This window comes from Suncus etruscus, chromosome 2 (genome assembly GCF_024139225.1).
Source record: "Suncus etruscus isolate mSunEtr1 chromosome 2, mSunEtr1.pri.cur, whole genome shotgun sequence".
In the NCBI taxonomy this organism is placed as follows: domain Eukaryota; kingdom Metazoa; phylum Chordata; class Mammalia; order Eulipotyphla; family Soricidae; genus Suncus; species Suncus etruscus.
In genome coordinates this window covers 137,468,981-137,486,883 of record NC_064849.1, presented here as the reverse complement: position 1 = coordinate 137,486,883, position 17,903 = coordinate 137,468,981, and the positions used below count along the sequence as shown (strand labels likewise).

The 17,903-nt window shown below is 35.8% G+C and overlaps 1 protein-coding gene across 1 annotated transcript in view; it reads right to left on the bottom strand.

The window, feature by feature from the left end:
* Positions 1-17,903, bottom strand: part of RASGRF2 (Ras protein specific guanine nucleotide releasing factor 2) — a 265,084-nt gene that overhangs the window by 117,112 nt on the left and 130,069 nt on the right. Inside the window, exons 8-12 of the mRNA XM_049766039.1 lie at positions 17,085-17,194; positions 15,885-16,003; positions 8,994-9,154; positions 7,853-7,919; positions 7,005-7,141 (exon numbers count right to left, since the gene is read on the bottom strand). Of these exons, the coding sequence (XP_049621996.1) occupies positions 7,005-7,141; positions 7,853-7,919; positions 8,994-9,154; positions 15,885-16,003; positions 17,085-17,194 (594 nt within the window). The remainder of the gene's footprint in view (positions 1-7,004; positions 7,142-7,852; positions 7,920-8,993; positions 9,155-15,884; positions 16,004-17,084; positions 17,195-17,903) is intronic.

Sequence of the window (17,903 nt, the reverse complement as noted above, 5' to 3'; positions counted from 1 at the left end):
TCAAATGGCAATATTTCATTTTTTCCTTAGAAGTAAGTAGCATTTTATTGTATTTTATATCTTTGTTATTCACTTCCCTGTCATTCACTGGGTATTTAGTTTTTGAACAAATTGGTCAGTATGTCCTCTTTGGTGAAATGTCTATTTCTCTTTTTGCCTATTTTTCTAAAATACTGTTTGAGGCCTCTTGTTATTAAGTTTTGTGACTTCTTTATATAGCATGCATATTAGCCTTTGTCAGATATATGGTGTGCAAACATTTTAAAAGAGTGATTCTGAGATGGGGTTCTCATTAAGGCTCCATTGGCAGGCTTCCATGACAATATAGGGGTGAACAAATAAAACTTCCTTGGGTAGTAGGTCCATTACTTTCCCATCAATCCTTTTCCTCACTACTTTTAATATTTTCACTAATGCTACACTAAAAAAAGACTTCAATTCCAGGGGTGGGGATTAAACTACAGTAGAATTTGTCTACATAAATATGTTTATGATGGGACCAGAGAGGTAGCATGGAGATAAAGTGTTTGTCTTGCATGCAGAAGGTCGGTGGTTCAAATCCAGGCATCCCATATGGTCCCCTTAGCCTGCCAGGAGTGATTTCTGAGCATAGAGCCAGGAGTAACCCTTGAGCACTGCCAGGTGTGACCCAACCCCCCCAAAAAAGTTTATGAATGTATATTGAAAGGTGTACTATATAATCATGATCATATAAGCTGGTACCTTGTTTGGCTTGGGGAGAAGCAATTGAGTCCTTGGGAAATGAATAGTTCACTCATTTAAGAGATTAAAAATACAAGAGGGTTAAGGTGTTTGCCTTACACAGTCCCAATCACAGCTCAGTTCTTCCACATATGTTCCCCTGAGATCACCAAAAGTGATCCCTGAGCACAAAAACAGGAGTAAGCTCTGAGCATCTCTGGGTATGGCCCAAATCCCCTCAAGAAATACATAACAAAAAGCAGTGTTATATAACATTAAGGTTTCACTGAATTTCAGTGAACTACAGTAAATCTGGAAACTCACAGGATAATAAAAGCAGACTCCTAGGTCATATTAGGTCCAATTTGGTCAGTAATGACTATAAGTAGGATGGGCCTGGAAGTATGTTTATTCATAGCTACCCCCAGGTAATTCTGCTCCTGCTGGTCCTGAAATAAGTATTGAGAGTGACTTTTCTGAAGGCTACTTTGAGTCTCTCTCTATGGAAGTGTCTGCTCAAAAACCTATGATCCACTATTATTTCATTATGTTTTGTAAAAGGGGTCATCCTAGTAGAGTTCAGAAGACCCAAAAATCACTTCCAGTGGAGTTGAGGCACACAGGCAGTGGTGGGACTGAAGCTGAGAGTCTTACTTATGCAAATGCATGTGTCCTTGATCCCTGAGATATCTCCCCAGGCTGTGCCCTCTTAAGTTTTGCCATCTAAATGTTTCTAAGTAATGGGAATAAAGATAAAGGTTAGACTCAATTTACCTTTTTCAATTCACCTTTTTATGTTAAAGAAGAAATATCCCCATTCATTACAAAGAAGCTATTTTAAGGGAAAAAGCTTGTCAGTGTGCTACAAATTCACCTATATAAGGTCTATATTTTGATACATCTGCCCAAACCAAGAAGCTCAAAGGTGAATTTTAATTCTACATTTTAGCTAATACTCATAATTACAGAAAAATCTATTTAATACATCATTATGTACGATGGAGATGCAAGCACAAATGAATGCACTACATTGAGATAAATGGTCAAATCTTCAGCCTCAAATTTGCCCCTATAAATAGATTAAAAAGGCAAGGGTTATTGGTCAAAACTATTAGCCACTTGAATGTTTTGTTGGAGGCGCCAGCAGCTAATTATGGCCTTGCTGGTGTAACAGAAGGTGTAATTAATCACTGAAGCAATTGTTACTTCTAAAAATTACAGCTTCAGAGAAAGAAAGACCTGGCAAAGTCAAAAGTCTTAATTTTTGTATAGAGTGCTTTATGTGGAACTAGAATTGTATCAATACTCAGGAACTGATCAACTTAAATAAAAAGCCACATATGATCTGTATAACACAATACAGCAGCATAGCAAGAGGGATTTAAATCACCAAATATTAATATTTGGCAAGAATCCCCCCCAAAAAAGATAAGTGAATGGATCATGTTTCAGATTTGATTTAAAGAAAATATCCGTGTCCATGGGTTATTAGTAGGCATCAATGGAAATAATAGAAAATGTATATATAGAGGCAATTATAGAAATAAATGATAAACCCTCTAGGAAGGAATACCACTCACATTAGAACATGTTATCAATGAGGTAAACCTCAACATGGGCAAAATTTAGAGGAAAATGACATCTTGCTAATGAAGAAGTGAAATAAGTTATATTTCTTGAAGCAATTTGGTAAAATGACAAATTATGAATCATAAAAGAGATCAAGTCCTAGTACCAACATGACCCAGTGTAGTGAAGAAGTACCAATAAGGAGTCATGAAAAAAGACAAACAATACAAAGATATTGTAAGGTCATATTTTGGTGCTAGAACTTGGGAGCAGCACACTTGCCTACTTATTTTTAAAAGTTTAGAATACTGGTAAGTTAATGTGGTACGCATATGTATGTATCTAACTATATAGTTATTGACTATAAAGTCATTTTGTTATAAAATATGTATAATAGCATAATATATCATAATGTATATGATATATTAAATATATACATGTTGCTTATTAGAAGACACAAATGTGAAAAATATATGAGAATCTTACAAGATAAAAATAAAGGAAAAAGGAAAAGTGATAAATATATACTAATAGGTAAGTTATAAAATTATTCCTGTATGAAAGGAATGCAGGAGTTTTAAAAATAGAAACAGCTGGGGTTTTTTAGGTAAAAAATTTGCAATTTAACATGCAAAATAATTTGTAGAGCCTGCTAAATCTGGGGGCGGAGGAAGGTGTCTGACTGTAGGCTTACGAATCTGCATGCTTAAAAAAGCCCTCAGATATTCTAATACAGTATCTATGGAAAAATACTTTGATAAACATTTATTTCATATGTTAGGTGTCAGGAATACTTTTTGTTCCTTTGTGGATCCACGTTTTTACTTATAGAATAAAATATTAAACAGTGTATTTTTAAACATTCTGTAGGCTCATGTTATTAATAATAAATATGTTTGAGTCAAACTTTGGAGACTGAAAAATTGTATCAATCTCTATAGAAGATAGTGTAGACCTATCTTTTCCCATACAAGAAAAATGCTATAAGCAGTGATTTAGTGGAAAACAAAGCCAGCTGGACTACAGGCTTCTGAGCTGAAGGCTGGGTTCAATCAATACCAAAGCACTCTGTGTTACCAACTACTCACCATTCAAATCCTGCATCAGCAAATTCTCTAAGTACTTCAAAGCACTCAGGACTAAACTGAGCCTTTTGTATCAGTGGTCAAGAGATAGGTCCCTCTCCTCTGGCTACATTTTCTTCACGTGACTTCCATCTCACCACATTTTCCTGCTTATCCTGTAAAAATATTAGTGGTTCCTTCTCCATCCTCTTTGCTATTTTCCCTGGCCCCTCACTCAGTAACTATCCCTCTTCTCATTTCTTTCTCACTCAGTACCTGGATGATTTCAACAATCCCACAATCTGAAACTCCACCTAACTAGAGTCTACTTACTAGACCTCTAAATAGTGGGCTTCTGTATTTCTATATTTATTTTAACAACTCCATTTTTGAAAGTTAGCATGCCCAGAGTAAGCTTTACCCAGTTACCCTCCAAACGGTTTCTCCAGTGTTCTTCCCCAACTCAGTCTAGAACAACTTCATCCATTCATTTGCTCAGGCTTAAAACTCCACACTACTTCTCAAGTTCTCATTTTCGTCTCAGATCCAAAATTTAATCTATTCAATAAAACTCATTGATTCTATCTTCAGAATAAATCCAAAAAAAAACCTTCTTTTTATTTTTACCAGCTCCACTCTGCCTTTAACATCTGAGCAACCCTAGTAATTCTTTAAATCTAAGTCAGGGACCAGAGAATAAAGCACTCATCCTGTACTGCACACAGTCCCCAAGCACCACCAGGATTAATCTGAACACAGAGCCAAGAACAGCCCCTTAGCACTACTGGATGTGAATTCCAGACCTCCCCCCAAATAAAACAAAGTAAATGAAGCAAGCCTAAGTGAGACTATGAGATTCCATTGTTCAAATCTTTTTTTTTTTTTTTTTTTTTTGGTTTTTGGATTTTGGCCCACACCCAGTGATGCTCAGGGGTTCCTCCGGCTATATGCTCAGAAATCACTCCTGGCTCAGGGAACCATATGGGACACTGGGAATCGAACCCAGGTCATTCCTGGGCAGCCTCATGCAAAGCAAATGCCCTACCACTGTGCTATCACTCCGGTCCTTGTTCAAATCTTTTATATGGATTTTTATCTGACTCAAAATAAGTGAAGGTCCTATTGTTGGCTTCTAGTCTTGGCTACCTCTCTTATTTCACTTTTTCTATTCTTTCCTCACACATTCCATTATATCCACACCAATCTTTATGCTATTCCTCAAAATATGCAGTAGCTTTCTATTTTGGACTTTTTTTAATGGTAATTTCCTTTGTTAGGAAAGATTTTTCTCTTCATTACATATCTGCATATTGTTTTCTATCATTTGCTACAATCTTTGCTTATATGCCTTTTTCAGAATGAGATTCACACTTTAAAATGCTATCAACACATATCTACTTCAGATAGCTCAATGTTGCATGCCCTGCCTCATGTCATTTGTAACACCAAATAATTTGCCATGACTTATTTTATTTTAGTTTTTGGGCCACAACCCCAAAACTTAGTGCTCAGGGATTACTCCTGGTAGGCTCAAGGGACCATATGGGATGCCAAGGATCAAACACAGGACAGCAGCATGAAAGTCTAGTGCTCTGCCCACTGTACTATCTCTCCAATCTGCACTTATCTATTAACTTCTTTATTTATTTTCAATCTTCCTCACACATGAATGTAAGTTATATAAGGTTAACAAATGCTTTGGATATTGTTGGCCCTTTTATTCCTATGACCTATCCTATACCACAAGTTTCAAATAATGGCTACCAGTTAAAATCACTGCATAATAATACCTGTTGGGTGAATAAAATCTTAAACATCAAGGCCACACAATATCGTGATTCTCTTAAATAGTTATTTCACAAATAATATGATCATCACCCAAAAAAATAGAACTTTATGTTAGCATTATTCTCCTATTCACTTGTAGATAACATGTGGTGCAATTTAACATATAAGTCATAGCAACTTCAAGAAACAGAAGAAATTTACACTATTCTACCTCATATGTAGTGTATGAAAAGACTTGCCTGGATATTTTTGCCAGAGAATTATTAGATTCTTTGTTTAAAGAACCTTGCATAGGATCATCCCTGACCTCAAAGGGTACACATTCTGTATAACTATATCTCACCAGACTCCCTAGGGTATATTTTAGGAAACCCAGTTATGTCATAAGACAGACAAAAGAATCCATTGGAAAAAAAAACTTGCCTTCTTCCATTAGTTTCTATTTATTTTAGCTTCAAAACTACCATGAAATTTTCATTCCATTAAGTAGCCTACTTCTCTTCTACTTGTCTTCTGAGTGCAGAGCTCACCACCAAATTCCAGATACCTGTGCAATACCTTGTAGCACCTGGTTACCACTCAATAGATGTTCATAGGATCAGTGAATTACTCAAAGTTTCTCAAGGTAAAAATTACATTACAAAGATTAAAAGTATTGGCTGATACAATATGGAGTTGGTGAAAGTATTAATAGGAAGTAATTATACATTTATAGTAACCCCCTATTTTAATTACTTTCTCAGCCAAAAAAGAAGTACCTAAAAATTAGCTGTCTTAGCATCAAAGCAGTCCCCAAGGTGTGAAAGAAAAAAATTGGCATCCTTTGGAGGATCTGGAGTGCTATGATAAGGCCTGGATTAGGCTTGAGTCTTGAATCAATGAAGTTTTGTAACAGGAGACAAACATTTAGCTTCCCAAACTTCATTAGATTTTTCTACTGGAAATAGGACTAGTACTGTGCTTGATTTTAAAATACCATTTTAAAAGTCAAATATGAGAAGGTCTATTAAATAACAAGCAAAAGTTATTCTTGCCATTTTTTCTTTCTTCTACTTCCCCTTAGTTTTCAGTCACACTAAAAATATTAAGTATCTAAAGACCTATTACAAAGTTCATACATACATGATTATGACCTTCTTCAAAAAAGGGGAGGAAATGAAATGAATCCTCTAAATATGCTTTTCTCCACTTGTAACGTCTTTGAATTAAGAACATTGAAGACATTCATCAAATCTGTTATTAATATTTTCTCTAGACTGCTTCACTTTTCCCCTCTATTGTTTACTGAAGAAAAATGAATGTAGAGCTTGGTTTTAGGAATAGTTAAGTTCAATCAGTACTAGTTTAGACATTTTTCAAAATCAAGGCATAAAGGCATCAATAAAGGCATCAAGTCCTTAAGTGGGCATTGTTGAGAAACGAAAAAGAAGCAAATACATTCCCAAATGTCCTCAGTACAAAATACAGGAACCATTTGCAGATTTCAGACCACAGATCATATCTTTCTGCCTTCAGTCTGTGTTAGTTGCTTTTGTCTTTCACCAATCTCATCCTCAAGTTATAATACTCAAAAAGTGCAATGGAATCTCTGAAGAGTTTATTACTAATGGGGTCATCTAACCATTGATCCACCAATTGACTACTTTTGTAATCTGTACAAAACATGACAGGAACTAAAATACAATTACTACATTTTCCAGTAATTGGAGTAATTGGAGAGAAAACCAGAAAAATCACAAAAGTGGATCCCAATATATGAAGATAGGTAAGCTGTGATATTAGTAACCACAATAAGCAAATACAATTTTTCTAAAAATTCTCTCCCAAAGTTTCTGCTATGAAATATAAAACTAAAACTGTGACCCAAAACCACTGGCTTACCTGGCTGATGTCACTGGTCCAGGCTGCTTTCTCCTGGCGTGAAGGGGCAAGCAGCACCACAGTGAACGGGGCAGCATCAGGTGGCTCCACTACTATTTTAAAATCCAAGTGTCCAAAAACTTGCCCAGAAGCTTTGGCTTCAACACATAATGAGATTTTAATCAACAATTGAACAGAAGCTGCTTTCCCATAATTCTAATACTCTGATAGGTGGGCATTCACATTCAGGCTCCCAGGCTGGCAGTATGAGCTTCTGATGCCTGAGGATGACATTACTAAATGCTCTAAAGCAGGTGAAGCGGCTGCGTTTAGTGAGTTACTCTGAGTAGGATTCTAGTCTTCTCACTTCATGTATTTTAAATTTTCTATACTCTACAGAACTGTAACATTCTAATTCGTCTTTCTCCACTGAAAAATTACTATTATGAGAAAAAAAAATCAGTAAAAGGTGAATTTCCAAAAAGGGTTAATAATGCTCCTGGGTTAAATGTCTCAAAAGATTTTTTTTTTGGCAAATAAATTACTTCAGGAAGTTTATTCTCAGCCTCCATCCTGTGTCCTAGAGGAGTTCTTTTTAGCTATAAACACAGGAAACTGTAGGACTTAAATGTTTTAATTTGAATATATAGAAAGCCTGTCTCAAATACAGGCAGAAGGTAGGGGAGGAGGGAGATGGGGGGCATTGGTGGTGGGAAGGTTGCACTGGTGAAGGGGTTGTTCTTTTTTTATAACGGAATCCCAACTACAAACATGTTTTTAATCATGGTGCTTAAGTAAAGATATTAATTTAAAAAATAAATAAATTGTTTTAATTAGAATATAATTCTAAGTAATAGAGTGTGACTTACAATCATCATCACTTGCATCAGGCTCCTCAATTAAAGTACATTCTATCAGAGAGAGAACTCCACCTGTCTGGAAAGAAATCAACTATTTATTTATTTATTTATTTATTTATTTATTTATTTATTTATTTACAGTCTCACATAGGTCAGGAAATTTTTTGTTTGTTTTGAGGTCACACCAAGTGGTCCTCAGAGTTTATTTCTAGCTCTGTATGCAGGATTCACTCCTGGGGGTAGTTGAGGGACCGTATGGGTTGTCAGGAATCAAACCCGGGTCAGCCATGTGCAAGACAAGCACCTTACCCTCAGTACTATCTCTCCAGTCCCAGTGAGTTATAATTTATAAACTTCATATTCTAGACGTGGTAGAAGAAAAAATATCAATTCTGCATCATCAATAATTTTTAGGCTCCAAAATTAAACAGACACAGAGTAATTAAACTCATCATTCATTATTCTTCTCCCACCAATCCAATTTCACTGTCAACATTTATAAAATGTAGCCAGTCAGGCAGACTATGGTTTACAAAACGGTATCTGAGGGTTCTGCTTAGAAAACCAGAAAGGGGTGAAGGGGAAAAAAGTTATAATCAGGGGACAATAATTTAGGCACGAATCACAGAAGGTACAGAGGCAAATATTTATATAAATAGACATCTTCTATGCTTTGCAAACTCCATGATCTTTATCATAACTACTCAAATCTGCCATTTCTAAAACAAAGAAAGAAGTCCCAGACAAGACAGAGAAAAATAAACGTGTCTATGAGCCAGGAGATCTTGACAAACAAAAATTAATCATCAAGCTGTGGGCCATAGTTTCCTGACTCCTGATGTAGAACAAGATAAAATTCTAGTGAGAAAATATGCTAGCAGTGTTCTGTAGCCGTTGAACAAGTTTGTATAACTCAGTCAACAACTAAAAATATGTTTAGGTTATTATATTCAGGGTAATGCACACTTAAATATCTGTTGCTTTGGATGCAAGGGGTACAACGTGAATGTCAAGGTTTCTAACTCTATGTGATCTCACTATGCAAATTGTGATACTCCTCTGCTGCAGAGAATGGGGAATCCTTCAGTTGCCCTCAATGCCCCCATTCAGTGTATGGAACAGCAATGAAATAATCCTGAGAAACCAGTACCTTGAGCAGATGCAGCTTTCCTCCAGAACTTCTTGTGCAAATTAAGAAGTGTTTGGTAAATAAGAAGCATTGTCTTTCTCCTTCCTTTTTCAAAGACAATGAACCCAGGCGAACTTTACTAAGTTTCCCCCTCTCAACAGAAGGTACTTGAATAAGAGAACCTGGTGATCACAAAAAATAAAGAGTACACAAAGATTAGAAGTCTGGGAAGTGAGAGCCTTTGATGCAGAAAACAAAACAAAAAAAACAAAAAACAAAAACAAAAAACCAAAAAGACAAAAAAAACCACAGAGGTCTATTTCCCATAATTCCAGGGGTTTTGTTGACTCACTTTAAAAGCAAGTAAATCTCCTTTACACTGAACAAAAGACACAATTTTGTATTTTAAGAGTCACACTAATTTATACTGTTTTTAACCAATATTTTAGAATTACTCATTCAGCTACAAGCTGGGAAAATAAGTTTGAAAGAAGTCAAATTGAATTCAATGAAAGAGGCACTGTAGCCATCAGCCTTTGGTTATCTGATCTCAAAAATCAACTTATTTAATTACAGGTACTGGGGCTGGAAAGATAGTACAGAAGATAAGGTATGTCTTTGCATCCCACTGACCCAGTTAAATCCCTGGCAGCACATAAAGTCCCCTAAGCACCACCAGGGATTACTTTGGAGCACAGAGCCAGAAATAATTTCCAAGTATTTCCAGATAAGACCTAAATGCCCCCTGATATACACACCCCCAAATGAATAAGATACATATTGTATAATTACATACTGAAATTAATACAAATAAAATGCAAATAGAATTTATTCTGCCTAAAGAATTGAAGGTAAATGTGACATTAATATAATTGTTTATTTTATTTTTTAGATTATAATATATACATATTGTATAAATATAAAAATTATAAGGTTCAATACAAGTTAGTTAAGGACTTTTCTGGGTGCACACCTGGTAGTACTCAAGGTTTATTCCTGGCTATGCACTAAGGAATCACTTTAGGTAGGCTTGACATTATGGGATGCCAGGGATTGAACCCAGGCCACATGCAAGGCAAGTGCCCTACCCACTCTATTGTTCCAGCCCTTAAGGAATATTTTTAAAGAGTAGCTAATTCAGGTTACATTTAAATTATATATAAGACAGATTCTTTTTAAAGGGATTGGAAAAATAACTCTAAGGGCTGAGCATTCAAAAAACCTTGGTTCAATCTCCAGCACTGCATGAGCCCTTGAGCACTAACGGTGATCTCCAAACACAGAGCCAGTAATAGACCTTAATTCCTGCCAGGTAAGACCCACCTACCCTTCCCCAATCTCCATTCCTATCTCCATTCCTTCCAATTCTCTGTAAAATATAAATGTAAAATAAAATACACAAAAACATATAGTCCAAAACTAGCTTTTACTTGATGAAAGTAGCTACACAAAGAATTTATATAATCTCTCTGATAATTCTTTCTTTTCCAAATAAAATTTTACTAAAATTTATATATGCTACTTCGGAGTTAAAACTCTTCTCTAATTTGTTTTTAAATGAACTGAGATTTTTATAAAATAAAAACACATTTTTCATATATGCATAAAGCTGTAAGTTTTGGGGGGAGGACACATCAAGTGTTAATTTTTTTAACACAGGGATATTTCTGAGAGTACCAGTCTTTTAACAGAGTACTTGATGGTATGTAGGGGATAAAGTATTTATCCTTCCAGGCCTGGATTCTGCCCTTTAGGTGGTTCACCAGAGGCCAAGAAAGAAGCTATTAGAGTCTAAGGCTAGCAAAGAAACAATCTGGAGAAAGGGTGTGGGACAAGGAAACAGGGTGGGAGATTTTGAGTCTTGATTCCACAAAAATGAATCAACAAGAAAGGCCAGAGTAGTGGCACAAGCAGTAGGGCATCTCCTTGCATGTGCTAACCTAGGACAGACTGCAGTTTGATCCCCCAGCATCCCATATGATCCTCCAAGCCAGGAGCAATTTCTGAGCGCATAGCCAGGAGTAACCCCTGAGTGTCATCGGGTGTAGCCCACAATGAAAAAAAAATCAACAAGAAGATATAAAGAAAAAAGGTGAGGCACCTGGGAACAAACAAGACAGAAAATGTGCCAAATAATGAATTAAGAAGAATGAGGGGGCACAGAAAGCACAGAATACTTAGAGAAGTAGAAGGACACATAATTGCAGCAAAAGGGTGGTATTTCTGGGGCTCATAGGATGGAATCAAAACCAGAAAAGACATTTCAAAAGAGCTGAATCATCCCTTCACTTCAAGACAGAGAAACTGAGGCCTGAAAAATGAAGCTATTATCCAAAAAGTCACATGTAATAGAATGGCATAACTACTAGGTAACAGAAGGTTCAACACATAAAAACAGGGGTGTGAGCTGGAGTGACAGATAGTACAACAGATAATGCATTTGTCTTGCACAGATTCAATCCCAAGCATCCCATAAGGTAGCCAACCCCACCAGGACTTAAGGAATCAGGAGTAACCACTGGGCACTGTCAGGTGTGGCCCTAAAACAAAAATAGCAAACTAAAAAGAGGGGGTTCAGGGAGTTAATTCAAATAGAGAAAATGTCTTTCATATGAAAGGTCTAGAGTTTTTGATCCCTGGCACTCCATGTACCCACCAAATCCAAGTTGCACTGTGTCATATTGGCCCAAATACCAAATTCTAAGGCCCACACTCCCACACTAATTTTTGCTGAAAGAGATCCCCGCGCTCATGAGCACTGCTGAGAAGGCCCTCCCACCAGCAACACAAACCTAAAATTTGGAACAGATGGGAAAAGCCAGTGTGTTCTACTTTGCTGTGGGTGGTTGATGAGCTAAAGTGGCATGAAGACTGAAGCTTCAATAAACCTTTTGATTGACAAAAGGGTTTGGGAATCATTTTCAAAAGGGATATAATCCAGGAGCTGAAGACTTGATAATAACATACTCATTGCTAAAGGATTTTAGCATCTAATGATTTTTGTAACTCAGAAATTACAGAATACACTGTTAGCTCATGTATCGGTAATTACTATGAACTTCAGCTTTGATGCAAAAAAATGTTTCCTTGGCAACTATGCATTAATAAGTTAAAATCTTTAAGTGTTCATTCACAGCCAAGTAGAAGATTCTGTGTAATGAATGTGAATAGAAATATATATACAGATATATATATTTCTGAATTAAAAAGAAGCAATTTTAGTTATATTGGCTGGTTATAAAATGATCAGAATAAAAATGTATTAAGTGCACTTTCTTCATTTCACCTTATGAGGTGTAGCAATATAGCCATGAGACTTGAGATTCCTCTTTAGTATTAAATTAGTAGTTGGTCAAAAACAAAACATTTCTACAAAAAAATGCTACATCTTAGCGATTGATCTATATAATGCTTGGGGTTTACTTTACAATAAATCTTAAGCTATTTTAAAAACCAAATTCCTATGGAGTTATTCAAGACTGATTAATTCTTTGGGGGATTTTTGTTTGTTTGTTTGTTTGTTTGTTTTGGGGCCACACCTGGCGGTGCTTAGGGGTTACTCCTGGCTATTTGCTCAGGAGTCACTTCTGGCAGGCACAGGGGACCCTATGGAATGCCGGGATTTGAACCACCATCCTTCTGCATGGAAGACAAATGCCCTACATCCATGCTATCTCTCTGGACCAAGACTGATTAATTCTTAATTCCACATAGTAGTGAAAAAATAAAGACAAATTATCACATTATTGAAAAGGTATAACTATTTTTATCTCCATGTTACCATTTCAAATAACAATGGTAAACTCAAAGTACCTGATAGAGAATTTGGTAAGGATTAAAGCACCAACCAATACTATCTCCTTTGCAATGCATTTCACTTTGAATTTAGCCACCTTTATTTAATTTTTCTGATTCACATTTCCATCAAACAGTGTAGATCATGCATAATGGACTTGGCACAAGATACCTAATTAAAGTCCATGTATCATTTAATAAATATCTATATGTGTTTCATAATATTGAAAATAAAAATAGTATACAATTTGGATCTTAGTTTTGAAAGTTAATGTGTTTATCTCACAGACACTAAATTCTTCTGTGTGCTTCAGTTTATTTAATCTTTTTTTCTTTTTTTTTAATCTTTAAAAGTCTAAAAATATAGTTATGACTATTAATTCTAGTTCAGGAAGGGGAAACTGAGGCCAAAAATTAATTAAATTGCCCAATTTGACAGCAAATATAAGAGACAGAATTCAACTCCTAATAGCATGACTAAACAGTCTTCCTTGACTCACCCATTCATTCAACAAACTACAAATAGGCTTTAAAAAACAAATGGAACCAACAGGCCACAGCTACAATGCAAACATCCCACTTCTCAATAGTCTAAAACTAGAGTCAATTTACAATAAAATTTGTTATTTCAATTTCAAAACATCTATGGATTGACATTCAAGATTGGCTTATTCTGAGGAGGCCTTTTGAATGACCTAATGACTTCCGTTCCTAGTGCTCACAATGAAAATTCATTTAACATTAAAATCGTGCATATTTGTGTGTAGATATATGTGTACATATCCAAAACATACTGACACACTAAATTAAATCATTCACTAATTTAAATCATTCATAAATGTTAAATATTTAAACTGGGGTACATAATATAGTCTGTTTTATAGAAAATAGAGTCCCTCAAATTTTAAAAGAATAGAAAATTAAAATTTCAATGGATTTTAAGGCCTATTCAGTATATTTAGTAAAAGTGATATCAGAAAGAATCAAAGCAAAACAAGGCAAAATTTCCAAATTGTCTGTAATTAGATTATTTGCACTTCCAGATAAAGGTCTGATTTTTAAAGTCATCTTTATTGAATAACTACTAAACAGACTAACTAAACCAAAGATACAGAAAAATATTACCAAAAGGCAATTCATTATATCACAACAATATGATAATAACATCACAATAGTAAAAGCTAGAAGTGCCTTAAATATATGGCATGGGACAAGAAATAAATAACATCTCATGAGTCACAAAAACATGTGCTCAATGCTCTTCAGACAATTTGAAATATTCAATATATTCAACTTTCTAGCATTTTTCAATGACAGTTTCTTCAAGTTTAAATCAGAATTGTCTACAAGCACAGAAATTATTGTTTATACATAACAATACTTTTCTATCGTAAGTTCCTTCAGCTAGTTATAAAAAGTTTTGTTTCCATTCTTACATTATAATCTCAAGTCAATAAGCAAACATTTTCAGTGAATTTCCTAAACATAAAAAAATATAACACCTAGCTATCTAAATGTCAATTCAATGAGCAATTAAAGATAGAAAGTAGCTTACCAAACAAAAGAGAATTTATACACATTGCCCTTCTGAATTATAGTCAGTGAGCAATAGAGGCGTGCAAACATGAGCTCACAATATAGAAGAGAACAAAACCCCTTGTACCCAAAGCAAAGGACTTTGGAAATGAGGAGGCAGGTAAACATACCCTTAACTAGAGAGGAGGAGGAACAAGGGAAGAAAAATTTTAAAGGCTCCTTTGAGGTATGAAACTTGAGCCCGTGCACGCAAGCTGATCTTTAATAGGCACAAAAAGATGGACAAGGGCATTTCTGGTGCCCAGGCTGAGAATAGCACAAGTAAAGGCACAGAAGCATACCTGCCTTGAAAGCAGGAAGCCAATGTGGGTGCACAGTTTGTTGAAAAATAGACAAGTCATGAGAAGACCTGACATCCTTAATATTTCATAACCCTACTTTTCGAAGAGAACTGAATATTGAAAGTCAAGCATGAGAAAAGGTTATTATCTAAAATAAAACTCTAAACATATCAGTGGTTTCTCTCCTTGTAAACAAACAATGGAAAAATAGACCAGCGTGCACTAAATTTATTAAATATTCTGGGCAAAAATTTATGTGCATGGCACAAATAATGATTTGTTTGATAAATGAAAAAATATGTTTTAAGCGGCATTCTTTGTAGGCAACAGAACTCCAAACACCACCAAATGAGACTAGTATACATAAGCTTGAATCACTCAAGGTTAATTCTAATTCCAAATACATGTGCCAGTGTCTCCAAGTTTAAAATTTCTAAATGTATGAGAGGTGGTGTCTCGAGCCATTTCAGGGAACCTGTAGGCCTCTCTTGAAAATTCTCAGCACTTAAAGAGAATTTGGAATACAGTTTACTTTGTAGACTTTGAGACCAGAGCCACAGTGGTATAGACACTAGTAGGCTGTTGCTTTTCCAGTTTTCGGTGCGAACATCTTGTGATGCTTCAAAACAATTTATTGGTGATGCCCCAAAGCACACCCCACAGACATGAGACCTTTGCCGTTCCTGTAGCAAGGCAGGAATACATTATGAGGCATTTCAGCAGGCAATTGCGGGGAGCAATTGAATCAAATCATATCCTGTGGGGCTGCTGCAGAAGTGCTGATGAAAAATGGGAACAAGAGACAGCTGTTTTCACTTCGGACAGTGTCCCCCGTGCTATGTGAAAGCTCTTTGAGCAGGGCAAGTTTCTCTTGGGTCTTGGCTTGGATATCATCACCACCTGGCAAAGCCACTCTGATTGGCCAGGCCGATCTGTCTTCCTTGGCACTGCAGAGAATGTCCGTTCCACTGAGGAGAAGAGTCCAGTCAGAATGTAATCTACTGGACCACTCGCGCTTTACTATTATTGTGTTGCTGTTTTTCATGGCCCCTGAAAAGAAACAGCACAGAGGTGGGCCTCAACCATGAGCTTGGTCATGAGCCACAGGGATGACCTGCACAAACAGCGGCAGACACACAACTAAACTGCATCAGCTGCAGAATGCTTCCCTGGACCTGCTGGTGGCAATGAGACTGTCGCCAGTGTTGCTGGATGGCAGGTGCGTGCAATATGCACTTACCTTGGCGAATGAAGGTTTGGCTGGTGTCCAGCAAAATATCACAGCCCTCAACAATCATTCTTTCAATGGCCAGATTTTTCCTTATGTTTTCAGTGTCGCTCACCTCATCATGCATTATTCTGTTGAAGAGAGGCAGAGTGAGAGATGTTTTTTTCTATTGTCTATGGGAGCAGTCAAGCAAAGGTCTTTTTCGTGAAGTCTTGGATTCAATTTGTGTCAAATTTTCTGTGGGGGCTTAGGGACCATGCAAATGGAACCTCGAGGTTTGGGCAAATGATAATCCAAAGTGGTCCAGTGTTCAATGAATATCCTAAGAGTGCAACTTATCAGTACAACAGAAAAGAGATAATATTTTATTTTATGAACAATTTTCTTTCTTGAAACTAGGTTGTCCTTTCTCAAAGATAGATTAAATTATAATTTTTAGCCTATATAAGCTAGTGGTTATACACCTCCTAAAACACTGAAAAATCACTGATAAAACCCAAGTATACTTTCTCTAGATTCTTCTCAAAGAGAAGTAACAAAATTGCATCTACAACAAAGAAGGCACTTCTCTTGAATGTGGCAGACTCCAGTTCAATCCCTGGTACAAGATGCTCTTTGAGCAGTACTGGGAATGACTTCTGATCACAGAGCACAGAGCCCCTAAAAACCAGAATGTGTATCCCAAACTGCTCTCCCACAGAAAATTTTAATTAAATAAAAACAGATTTTACTCTGTTCAAAGAAATACAAATCTTTAAATAAAAGTATATCTAATATTAATTATTAATATTAATAATATTAATATGTAATAGTAATTACATAAATTCACATGCCATGACCATATTTTTTGGAGGTGCTATATTTGGCAATGCTGAGGGCTTAACTCTTGGCTCTGCACTTAGAGATCACTTCTGGCAATGATTAGGGACCAGATAGGCTGCAAGGATAGAACCTGGTTGTTTGGCTATGTGAAAGCAAGCACCCTTCCCAGTATACTAGATCTTTGGTATCTATCAACACATTTTCAAAGTCAGAGTTTGTTTTGGGTTAAAGTTTACATGTTTCACTTCTCAAGAGCCAGCAGTTAACATCCAGGCGAATATGAAAGACTGGGTAGTATCCTAGTTTTAATTTCCCGGACGCATGCATTAGGTTTCCACAGAGACTAACACTACATTACCAGATGAAGACTTTATTGTAGTTCTCTCCTACCTGGAAAGTTCCTCTAGTTTTGATTTAGCAAACTCCAAACTTTTCCTCTCCACATGTTCATGAGGTGTATGAGCTAGGAGTTCATGAAGTGTGATGATATACCTGGGAATCTAAACATAAAAGCCATGTGAGCAAGAGACAGGGATTCAGCACACTGAGAACCAGAACACTGCATTTTCTTCTGTGCTACTCTCACTTCTGAGAAGCTCATTTCTGACTATTTGGATTGTTTTACAACTATGTTTCAATAACATAATACTAAATAGAAAAATATCTCTATACATAATATAGATCTAACCTCTTTTTGATTATGGCTAACAAATAATGGCTACTAGTGTTAACTTAAATGACTTTGATTTTAACTATGTTTAAAATGAAGCATACTTTTTCTCTCATAAAACTTTATCAACAAACATAAATATTGCTACAAACAACTGCTTCTTTAGATTTTTTTGAAATAGCATCAAATATTTCCTAATCATAATTTTTAAAAGCTTGATTCATAGGAAAGCAGATTAGCTATTCTCAAACCACCTGAGTCCATATGTAGACATTTGTCTTCTTATAAAAACACTTTTATAAAATAATTTTAATTGAAAATCCTACTACAAAGCAGAAGTAAAACTCAAGAGAAAATATATTCATGCTGTAACATTTGATTGTAGTTGGTCTTAACATATCTTTCTAGCACTGAAGAATATGTTTAATTATATTATTAATTCCCTATTACTTTTGTTTATGAATGAGCCATCTCTCTGAATGTTGTCAAAGGTAGAAAGTTGGCTCATCTGTATAGCCAAGAGCTGATTACAAACCTAG